Source organism: Thalassophryne amazonica, chromosome 12, assembly GCF_902500255.1.
Source record: "Thalassophryne amazonica chromosome 12, fThaAma1.1, whole genome shotgun sequence".
Lineage (NCBI taxonomy): Eukaryota > Metazoa > Chordata > Actinopteri > Batrachoidiformes > Batrachoididae > Thalassophryne > Thalassophryne amazonica.
In genome coordinates, this window is record NC_047114.1 from 75,251,018 (window position 1) to 75,263,630 (window position 12,613).

Sequence of the window (12,613 nt, forward strand, 5' to 3'; positions counted from 1 at the left end):
AGTGGACTGACATGAATCATGGCTCCAACACAAGAGATGTCAATTGAAACAAATGAGAGGATTATCAAACTCTTAAAAGAGGGTAAATCATCACGCAATGTTGCAAAAGATGTTGGTTGTTCACAGTCAGCTGTGTCTAAACTCTGGACCAAATACAAACAACATGGGAAGGTTGTTAAAGGCAAACATACTGGTAGACCAAGGAAGACATCAAAGCATCAAGACAGAAAACTTAAAGCAATATGTCTCAAAAATCGAAAATGCACAACAAAACAAATGAGGAACGAATGGGAGGAAACCAGAGTCAACATCTGTGACCGAACTGTAAGAAACCACCTAAAGGAAGTGGGATTTACATACAGAAAAGCTAAACGAAAGCCATCATTAACACCTAAACAGAAAAAAACAAGGTTACAGTGGGCTAAGGAAAAGCAGTCGTGGACTGTGGATGACTGGATGAAAGTCGTATTCAGTGATGAATCTTGAATCTGCATTGGGCAAGGTGCCCTTACCAAAAAATAGTACTGATAAGTATATAAAAAGTAAACTAGAAGTATACTTGAAACATACTTGCATATACTACTTTTTGGTAAGGGTGATGATGCTGGAACTTTTGTTTGGTGCCCTTCCAATGAGATTTATAAAGATGACTGCCTGAAGAGAACATGTAAATTTCCACAGTCATTGATGATATGGGGCTGCATGTCAGGTAAAGGCACTGGGGAGATGGCTGTCATTACATCATCAATAAATGCACAAGTTTATGTTGATATTTTGGACACTTTTCTTATCCCATCAATGGAAAGGATGTTTGGGGATGATGAAATCATTTTTCAAGATGATAATGCATCTTGCCATAGAGCAAAAACTGTGAAAACATTCCTTGCAAAAAGACACATAGGGTCAATGTCATGGCCTGCAAATTGTCTGGATCTTAATCCAATTGAAAATCTTTGGTGGAAGTTGAAGAAAATGGTCCATGACAAGGCTCCAACCTGCAAACCTGATCTGGCAACAGCAATCAGAGAAAGTTGGAGCCAGATTGATGAAGAGTACTGTTTGTCACTCATTAAGTCCATGCTTCAGAGACTGCAAGCTGTTATAAAAGCCAGAGGTGGTGCAACAAAATACTAGTGATGTGTTGGAGCGTTCTTTTGTTTTTCATGATTCCATAATTTTTTCCTCAGAATTGAGTGATTCCATATTTTTTTCCCTCTGCTTGGTCTAAAAAAGTAACCGCTACTGACTGCCACAATTTTTTTTCCTGATTTCTTATAGTGTTTCTTAAAGCCAGAAAGTTGCCATTTGAAATGACTTTAGTTTTGTGTCATGTCTGTGATCTGCTTTTTTCCTACAAAATTAAACAACTGAATGAACATCCTCCGAGGCCGGTGATTCCATCATTTTTGCCAGGGGTTGTAGTTGTGTGATTACTACTTCTTCCCTGTGACTCCATCTCCCCTATCTCCTTGATACATGTCCCTAAATGTTATGTAAAAACCGACCCTTAGATTCCCTGTCCCATTGCTTTTGCCATGCTTTGTTCATTTATGTCTGGATGATTGTTTTGACTTTAGATTTTCTGAGTGAGTGGAATGCTGCATTTTTGATTGCAGATCTGCTTTTGTCAGTTGATTTACTGGTTCATTGCCCTCAATTTCAGAATGAAATGGAATCCACATGAAACTTACTGAAATATTCTGTTGTAGTTTATATATAAACTTTGAAGAATCTCATTGGTCAGGTCTGACCTGCAAACAGACTTGCCATTTGAAATGCTGAGTCATTCCGCCATTGAATCTGAACTTTCTTTTAATTAATGAATTAATTAACAGATGATATAGTGACTGAACTTCACCTTCTCTACCCACCACAATGTGTGCAAAATTGCTAGAAGTTCCACAGAAAAGACAGCTAAATTATCTTTTTATGATTGACTTATGAAACTGACTGGTTCCTTTGAAAGTTTCTCCATCTCAAAGTCTACTTGGGGCATAGGAAAAAAAAAAAAACCCAAAAGGGAATAACAGACAATGGTACTACACAACTATGTGTTACCTTAGATAAGCCTAGTTTCCTAGCATGACTATTTCCTATCCAACCAAAACGATGCTCCCAATATGGGTTTAAAACTGATTTGGTCGGATGTGTGTGTTTGTAACCCTGTAAATTTTATGTAATACCCCATAGATAATTGGAGATGAGTCAAAGTTAAAGGTAATTCTCCAACCTCTACCTGAAGAGCTGGGATTGATGACATTTTGAAAGCTCCACAACATACACGGAGGGCCTGAACTTGTATCTCATTGAGTTTTTGTCAATGAGATTTTGCAGCTGAGCTGTACACAGTACATGCATAATCTAAGGAAGATCTTATGGTAGTATAGAGTTGCTTCAAGATGTCTTCATGCTAGCTCCCCAGCTACAGTACTTCCTGCCAAACACCTCATTATATTTACTGCCTTTTTACATTTTGTGACAGCTCTCCGGATATGATCTCCCAAGGTCAATTTACAATCCATGCAGACACCCAAAACAGCACTGTTTGAAGTTGCTTAACTGACTCCCCATAGAGATTAACTGGAATTGGTGGATCATTACGCTTTTTGGAGAAATATATGGCCTGAGTTTTATCCACAGAAACAGAAGCCCCACTTATTTCCCATCTCCCTGAAGCTTTTTCCCAATTAATACAGCATTTCGGCCCTTAATCCACAATGTACCATCATCTGCATACAAAGACCTTCCAAGACGAACATGTACCTTTGAGAAAATATCATTAATCATGATGTTAAATAGTAAGGGACTGCACACACTCCCTTGTGAAAGTCCATTGTCGACTGAATAAATCCTAGAGTGGGCTATTCCAACTCTTACTTCAATGGTTCTGTTCTTCAAAAAATCCATAATCCAGTTAAACATTCTCCCGCCTATTTCCTTGTCTTCAAGCTTGATAAGGAGACATCCCGCCACAACTTATCATATGTCTTTTCAATATAAAAAAAGACTGCTCCTACCAGTTCCTTATTAGCTTGAGCTTTCCTAATAAAATCCTCCAAGCACAGCACAGTATCCATGGTCATACTCCCTCTGTGAAAGCCACTCTGATGGGGACTGAGTAACCCTCTAATTTCTACTATGTTTGCTAGCCTATCAGTGACCATGTGCTCCATTATTTTACATAAGTTAGATGTCAGTGCAATTGGTCTATAACTAGTAGCTTCACATTTATCCCTGGTTTTCCAATTGGGACAACAGAGTGTTTCCATGTAATGGAAGTGTACCAGATTCCCAGACTCTATAGCTGTAAGATAACTATTTGTGCTTGAGGAGATACATCTTGTAACAAATCTCATCTTTACCGTCTTAACTCTTAAACTTAAACTCTGACAAACTTAAACTCTTAAACATCTTATCTCTGACAAATGTTTTTGCCAACGCTTCTGCCTTGTCTTCATTATTTCTCATAATTTCATCATTATATCTGATAGCTGGTGATGTATACTCCCTCCTTATACCACCCATCTTCCTGATCATACCCCACACATTACTAATCTTTGTGTCTCTTCCAATACTAGTGCAATAAATGGACTGCATTTACACTCAACAAAAATATAAACGCAACACTTTTGGTTTTGCTCCCATTTTGTATGAGATGAACTCAAAGATCTAAAACTTTTTCCACATACACAATATCACCATTTCCCTCAAATATTGTTCACAAACCAGTCTAAATCTGTGATAGTGAGCACTTCTCCTTTGCTGAGAAAATCCATCCCACCTCACAGGTGTGCCATACCAAGACGCTGATTAGGCACCATGATTAGTGCACAGGTGTGCCTTAGACTGCCCACAATAAAAGGCCACTCTGAAAGGTGCAGTTTTATCACACAGCACAATGCCACAGATGTCGCAAGATTTGAGGGAGCGCGCAATTGGCATGCTGACAGCAGGAATGTCAACCAGAGCTGTTGCTTGTGTATTGAATGTTCATTTCTCTACCATAAGCCGTCTCCAAAGGCGTTTCAGAGAATTTGGCAGTACATCCAACCAGCCTCACAACCGCAGACCACGTGTAACCACACCAGCCCAGGACCTCCACATCCAGCATGTTCACCTCCAAGATCGTCTGAGATCAGCCACTCGGACAGCTGCTGAAACAGTCGGTTTGCATAACCAAAGAATTTCTGCACAAACTGTCAGAAACCGTCTCAGGGAAGCTCATCTGCATGCTCGTCGTCCTCATCGGGGTCTCGACCTGACTCCAGTTCGTCGTCGTAACCGACTTGAATGGGCAAATGCTCACATTCCCTGGCGTTTGGCACGTTGGAGAGGTGTTCTCTTCACGGATGAATCCCAGTTCACACCCTCCAGGGCAGATGGCAGACAGCGTGGGTGACGTTGTGTGGGTGAGCGGTTTTCTGATGTCAATGTTGTGGATCGAGTGGCCCATGGTGGCGGTGGGGTTATGGTATGGGCAGGCGTCTGTTATGGACGAAGAACACAGGTGCATTTTATTGATGGCATTTTGAATGCACAGAGATACCGTGACGAGATCCTGAGGCCCATTGTTGTGCCATACATCCAAGAACATCACCTCATGTTGCAGCAGGATAATGCACGGCCCCATGTTGCAAGGATCTGTACACAATTCTTGGAAGCTGAAAATGTCCCAGTTCTTGCATGGCCGGCATACTCACCGGACATGTCACCCATTGAGCATGTTTGGGATGCTCTGGACCGGCGTATACGACAGCGTGTACCAGTTCCTGCCAATATCCAGAAACTTCGCACAGCCATTGAAGAGGAGTGGACCAACATTCCACAGGCCACAATTGACAACCTGATCAACTCTATGCGAAGGAGATGTGTTGCACTGCATGAGGCAAATGGTGGTCACACCAGATACTGACTGGTATCCCCCCCCAATAAAACAAAACTGCACCTTTCAGAGTGGCCTTTTATTGTGGGCAGTCTAAGGCACACCTGTGCACTAATCATGGTGTCTAATCAGCATCTTGATATGGCACACCTGTGAGGTGGGATGGATTATCTCAGCAAAGGAGAAGTGCTCACTATCACAGATTTAGACTGGTTTGTGAACAATATTTGAGGGAAATGGTGATATTGTGTATGTGGAAAAAGTTTTAGATCTTTGAGTTCATCTCATACAAAATGGGAGCAAAACCAAAAGTGTTGCATTTATATTTTTGTTGAGTGTATATAGCGCTTTTCCATCTGCAACAGACACTCAAAGCACTTTACACATCAATGCCTCACATTCACCCCGATGTCAGGCTGCTGCCATACAAGGCGCCCACTACACACCAGGAGCAACTAGGGGATTAAGGATCTTGCCCAAGGGCCCTTAGTCATTTTCCAGTCAGGCTGGGATTTGCACCGAGGATCCACTGGTCTCAAGCCCAACGCTCTAGACCATCACCTCCCCCAAACTAGACCATCACCTCCCCGGTACTACTTTTTTTTTTACACTCATCTGACCATCAGGAAACCATTTTGCATTGTTCAGCAGCTTTTCCTTTACCAATTATTTATATTTAGAATGCATTATATCTGCAATTTTACCATTCAAATCATTTACACTATCAAAATGATCTTGACTTAAATGCTCCAACCTAACACTACAAATCATATTGTATACTGCCCAGTTTGCTTTTCTTCATTTCAATCTTTGAAAAATTGCCTCCTCAAGCTGGACTGTATCCGATCCTATTTCACAGAAAATTGGGTAATGATTGCTATATCTATTGTAGTATCCTGAATCATGCCCCATTTAGAAATCCCTCCTAAATCTGCAGAGACCAGAGTAAGGTCAATAGATGATTGAAACCCTCTAGACACATCTACCCTAGTTCCCCTTCCATCATTCAGACATAATCCACACGCATTTTTTCAGTAACACCTCCATTACAGTCCTTGTCAGCACTAAGATCCACTAAGCACCTCCGGTGAATAGCCTGCGCTAAGCTAATGGACGAGCCCGGCTCGTTGTATAGCGGTCGCCTTAAAAAAATAAATAAAATTACAAACAAACATTTTTTTTCAAAGCAGATAGTGTGGTTACTGGCTAGGACATTTACTCTCTGATGAAACTGGACCATTGTTGTTTTTTTGTGTAAGGAACAAGCCCGCTACATTTTGAAATGGAGTGCAATAAAATGATTGACTGATAATATTCATTACAAGCAACTTCACAGTGTGATATAATTACATCCTGAAGGTGGCAGTAATGACAGATATTGTGACAGCTAGCGTGCCGAGCTGCGATAGAGAAGAAGACGTTTGTTGACATTTGTGAAAGACAAAAACAGTGCACGGGAACACAGTGGACTTATTTTTGGAGGCAAACTGTCGCACCTCGGACAAGACTTAAGTTCCTCAGATGTTAGAGAAATTATAGCTGCACGTACAAACTGGTCGCTACTTAACGTCTAACTACAAGAAAAGACGAAAGGAGATAAAGAAGAGTAGATGGACGAGGACAAAACAAACCGTGTCACCCTGATTACACAAACTGGCTGAATCATTCTGACGCGAACCAACTGCAATATACTTACTTTAGGTCGCTGAATGACGCAAAAGTGCGGGTGTATTAAACTCATTAGTTTTACACATTAGTTTTATTTTCGGCTTTGTGCCCATAATTTTTATTTATTGCCTGCCTTCGGGTTACAAAATCGCTTTCTGTGAGGCTAGCACAGTAAGCTAGCTAGCCGACCACTGACATCTGTGGTTAGCATCACTGTGTCACCGAGTCTGGATTCGTTTGTCAGAGTTTTTACGAAAACAAACTCTTCAGCAGGGAGTGACATTAAGAATGTGAAGCACAATGGCTGACATTGAAACCTTGCAGGAGTATGAGAGAATTCAGGACTTTGAGGAGGATTCGCCACCTGGAGAGGAGGATTTATTGCTTCATGTGCCTGAAGGCCTTAAAGGTAATCACATTTGTGTCTTTCTTTTTAAAACCAATGTGATTGATTAAATGTGCATGTGTCTGTGGCAGAGCTGAATTAGTCAGTAAATTGATTTGTTGATCAAAATGAAAATGAATCATTAGATGCGACATTCAGGAAATAAACTGACTGGTTTCAGCTTCCTTGCATACAGTTAGATCCATAAGTATTTTGACAGTGATATAATTTTTGTAACTTTGCCCCTACAACATCACAATGGAGTTCAAATAATGCAATCAATGTACTGTACTTGTAGTGTAGTCTTTGAGCTTCAGTTCAAGGGTTTAAGAAAAAAGAAAATATGGCAATCACGTAGGATTTTTTTAGTCCCTAGTTCAGAGGCCATAAGTCATGGAGTCAAGCTAATTACAAGTCTTGACACTACAAGCCACAAGTCAAGCCCAAAGTTATTTCCCTATACATGACAACCAAGCTGTCTGGATTTCCATGGTTCTTGGCACAGTGGGAACTGTTGGGATTGGTTTGATCTGATTGTAATTTTAAATGGTTGTGGATACAGAATCTGCCAAATTTGTAACTGCAAATATAGAATTGTGCTTGTTGTATAAAGTGTGTTGAATTTTAAAGTTGGCCAAGTGTTTAGTGCACTTGCTTCCAAAACAGAACATTCCCATTTCATTACCACCCTGCCCAGACTTGCATCAGGAAGGGCATCATGCATAAAACATCAGAAAATGAATATGCTGATCCATAATGAATCTACTGTGGCAAAAAGGAACAAGCCAAAATAACTTATTATAACAGTATTTCTTTGTAGAAGGCCTTTTGTCCACACCAGTATTATTTCATGCTTTCATCAGTGTTTCTTTTACAGACTCATGGCACCATGTCAAGAACCTGGACAACTTCTTTACAAGAATATCCTTTTAAATTAAAGGATAGTTCAGGCAATGGTCTTTTTGCACAGGATGTTATTAGCACCAGGGAAGTAGTGTACTTGCATTAAAGAAAGTATATCCTTATACATATTTTTACACAGATGATCAGAACACAGCAATGTCACACAAAAACATATATGTCTGAAAACACACAGTTACAGAGCTGTAGTTTGTTTGAAGTTTATAAAATACATTTTAAAATATTACCTATGGTATTGTTACATCACAGTGTCGATATAGTGTTGTTTTTTTGTTGGAGGTGTGTGCGCAAGCCAGTTCTGTCATACTGACGCTGACGCAACCACAACCTCAAGATAGTGCCATTAGTCACATGTTGAGTTTGTGTTTACTCCTTTGCTAGGACGTGCTGTTACGGTGCTACAACAGGGACCAATGGAAAAGTAAATTTCCAAGGGTATCATAAGTTTAGTGTCTTAGTGATTTTTTTAAATATATGTATTTGTATATTTTTGTGATTTTTGCATATAGTAGAGACATCACATTGCTTTCAGTGACTGCCTAATTATCCTACATTATATAGGTTCTCATTTAATGCCCTTTATATGTTCCTTAACCAGGCTGTCCACATCTATCATTTCCACCAAAAATATGGCTTTGCTTGTATGATGCTGTCAGAGCTCTTTGAACTTGTGTAAGTATTAAATGATATAAAATGTGGCTTCAAATATATTTTTATTTTAAACATAAGATTAAGTATTCAGTTGTTTTCAGTTATATTTATCCCTCTTTTATGTCACTGATCATTTTTATCTTGTTGTGACAGTTGGATGTAGCTCAGGTTTCAGGGTGAGCTGGCTCTGTCAGATGGTTTTAGCAGCACCTGTTTTTAAAATTCATTTAATAAAATGGCTGCAAAGGAAATGGTAGGATGTTGTTATGACTAAATTTTCTGCATTTCATTTGGTGAGCTTACTCTGTTCAGGTAAATCACTTATCACAGCCAGTGTGTTGGTACAGCATATTGTTTGTCTGCTGTAGGTTTATTTAATTTATTTATTTTTTTGTTTTGTTGTTTTTTTTGTTTGTTTGTTTGTTTGCAGCGGTCATGGCAGTAGACTTTCTCTTATAATGGTGTCTGATCTTGTCTTTCCTTATAGCCAAAGAGGCTCTTGAATATGAAGCTCCTTAAACCTTTATCTTGACAAAATGTGCCCACATAGTGACAGCCTAAAGCAAACAGCAGCCTCTCATCACATTCCATTAATGACTGCTGTCTCATAACCATAACCACGTCTTTGTGAACTATGAAAAACATGTCACCGCTAAAATTCCACCGTCATCTTGTGTTATACTCTGATTAAGCCTAAAGCATAACTGATTGTCCCTTCTTTTTTTCTCTCATTCTAACAGTCAGTTTTTGTTTGTTGTCACTTTCACAACGTTCCTCATCAACTGTGTTGAGTATGATGTCCTTTTTGCTAATCGAGCTGTCAACCACACTGGACCGGGCCAGAACCCTTTGGATAGGAACAAGGTCACACTTCCAGATGCCCTCTTACTGACCCAGCAGTGCACTCAGAGGTAATCATATGTAACATACCATAGTTGTATTTAGAAATCTTAGGTGAGATGAGAATGCTCCCCTCCAGATTCACAATCAATTTAAAAATAAATAAATCCAGAACACTCTGCAGTCACATAGACTGTGTGTATCCTGTTATTCCCATTTCATTGGACACTTTGTACTCTGACCTGAGCTATAATTAGAAACCTTTTCAGAAACGGCAGTGGAGATGTACACATAAACATTGTGTAAAATTAACTTTACTACAGCATTAAATCAAGTTGCTCAACACAAATAGAATTAATTTACAACATGACATAGTTGGTTTCACACTGTAATAAAGGTGATTTAACACGCTTAAGAATGTGACCATATTCACTTTCTGCAGTGTTCATTTAACACTGCAGAATTTAGTGTGAGTTTGATTAGTTTCACTTTACACTGTTCTAACAATTACTTTTAACGGTAGAAACTAGTGGTGCAACATTAAACCATAAAACTGAAAAACTGCAGTGTTTGCATGTACTGAACCGTTGTCATGTTTAGATGTTCAGAATGTGGAAACTAGCTCTTTCACCCACTTATTGAACATTACAAGTGATATTATTCCATCTTTTTAGTTTAGCCTTTTAGCCTTGTGTTCTATATCTGTAGGAGGAAACCTGACTGGAAGGCACCACAATTTGATCCATACCTTGACATCTTGATTCATACACTCAACAAAAATATAAACGCAACACTTTTGGTTTTGCTCCCATTTTGTATGAGATGAACTCAAAGATCTAAAATTTTTTCCACATACGCAATATCACCATTTCCCTCAAATATTGTTCACAAACCAGTCTAAATCTGTGATAGTGAGCACTTCTCCTTTGCTGAGATAATTCATCCCACCTCACAGGTGTGCCATATCAAGATGCTGATTAGACACCATGATTAGTGCACAGGTGTGCCTTAGACTGTCCACAATAAAAGGCCACTCTGAAAGGTGCAGTTTTGTTTTATTGGGGGGGATACCAGTCAGTATCTGGTGTGACCACCATTTGCCTCGTGCAGTGCAACACATCTCCTTCGCATAGAGTTGATCAGGTTGTCAATTGTGGCCTGTGGAATGTTGGTCCACTCCTCTTCATTGGCTGTGCGAAGTTGCTGGATATTGGCAGGAACTGGTACACACTGTCGTATACGCCGGTCCAGAGCATCCCAAACATGCTCAATGGGTGACATGTACGGTGAGTATGCCGGCCATGCAAGAACTGGGACATTTTCAGCTTCCAAGAATTGTGTACAGATCCTTGCAACATGGGGCCGTGCATTATCCTGCTGCAACATGAGGTGATGTTCTTGGATGTATGGCACAACAATGGGCCTCAGGATCTCGTCACGGTACCTCTGTGCATTCAAAATGGCATCAATAAAATGCACTTGTGTTCTTCGTCCATAACAGACGCCTGCCCATACCATAACCCCACCGCCACCATGGGCCACTCGATCCACAACATTGACATCAGAAAACCGCTCACCCACACGACGCCACACACGCTGTCTGCCATCTGCCCTGAACAGTGTGAACCGGGATTCATCCGTGAAGAGAACACCTCTCCAACGTGCCAAACGCCAGCGAATGTGAGCATTTGCCCACTCAAGTCGGTTACGACGACGAACTGGAGTCAGGTCAAGACCCCGATGAGGATGACGAGCATGTAGATGAGCTTCCCTGAGATGGTTTCCGACAGTTTGTGCAGAAATTCTTTGGTTATGCAAACCGATTGTTTCAGCAGCTGTCCGAGTGGCTGGTCTCAGACGATCTTGGAGGTGAACATGCTGGATGTGGAGGTCCTGGGCTGGTGTGCTTACACATGGTCTGCGGTTGTGAGGCTGGTTGGATGTACTGCCAAATTCTCTGAAACGTCTTTGGAGACGGCTTATGGTAGAGAAATGAACATTCAATACACAAGCAACAGCTTTGGTTGACATTCCTGCTGTCAGCATGCCAACTGCACGCTCCCTCAAATCTTGCAACATCTGTGGCATTGTGCTGTGTGATAAAACTGCACCTTTCAGAGTGGCCTTTTATTGTGGGCAGTCTAAGGCACACCTGTGCACTAATCATGCTGTCTAATCAGCATCTTGATATGGCACACCTGTGAGGTGGGATGGATTATTTCAGTAAAGGAGAAGTGCTCACTATCACAGATTTAGACTGGTTTGTGAACAATATTTGAGGGAAATGGTGATATTGTGTATGTGGAAAAATTTTAGATCTTTGAGTTCATCTCATACAAAATGGGAGCAAACCAAAAGTGTTGCGTTTATATTTTTGTTGAGTGTATTTAACTGTGAGGGAGGTATGCCATTACACCCCTATTAGTGACATTGTACTGAATTATGGCATGTGTTTTATAGACTGTAAAATATACTCGACTGCAACCTATATTGATTTTGGTCCTATTTGTAGCTTTACAGTAGAGTGGAAAAATTATGAGAACTGCCTTTTATTGTTTGACAACAGCTCTTTTTAAAATGAACTGTTATCACGTTCCAGAAATGATCTGTCAGTGTTTTGTCATATGCTGTGTTTCATAAGATCCACAGTCAACCACCATAAGGACAGGCTCTCCTTTTGCTTTTAAAACCCAACTGTAGTGTCAAAAGAACTATATAATATATATATAATATACTATAATATATGTATATTGATACTGTTGACCATAAAATTTTATTACAGAGATTAGAGCATGCCATAGGTATTAAAGGCACTGCGCTGCAGTGGTTTGAATCATATTTATCTAATAGATTACAATTTGTTCATGTAAATGGGGAATCTTCTTCACAGACTAAGGTTAATTATGGAGTTCCACAAGGTTCTGTGCTAGGACCAATTTTATTCACTTTATACATGCTTCCCTTAGGCAGTATTATTAGACGGCATTGTTTAAATTTTCATTGTTACGCAGATGATACCCAGCTTTATCTATCCATGAAGCCAGAGGACACACACCAATTAGCTAAACTGCAGGATTGTCTTACAGACATAAAGACATGGATGACCTCTAATTTCCTGCTTTTAAACTCAGATAAAACTGAAGTTATTGTACTTGGCCCCACAAATCTTAGAAACATGGTGTCTAACCAGATCCTTACTCTGGATGGCATTACCCTGACCTCTAGTAATACTGTGAGAAATCTTGGAGTCATTTTTGATCAGGATG

General features: G+C 40.1%; 1 protein-coding gene across 1 annotated transcript in view; it reads left to right on the top strand.

Moving 5' to 3' along the window:
* Nucleotides 1–6,300: 6,300 nt before the first annotated feature.
* The window catches only part of atg9b (autophagy related 9B), a 19,437-nt gene continuing 13,124 nt past the window's right edge, over nucleotides 6,301–12,613 (top strand). The window contains exons 1-4 of the mRNA XM_034182925.1: nucleotides 6,301–6,959; nucleotides 7,813–7,856; nucleotides 8,464–8,528; nucleotides 9,248–9,418. Of these exons, the coding sequence (XP_034038816.1) occupies nucleotides 6,851–6,959; nucleotides 7,813–7,856; nucleotides 8,464–8,528; nucleotides 9,248–9,418 (389 nt within the window). The 5' untranslated portion in view covers nucleotides 6,301–6,850. The remainder of the gene's footprint in view (nucleotides 6,960–7,812; nucleotides 7,857–8,463; nucleotides 8,529–9,247; nucleotides 9,419–12,613) is intronic.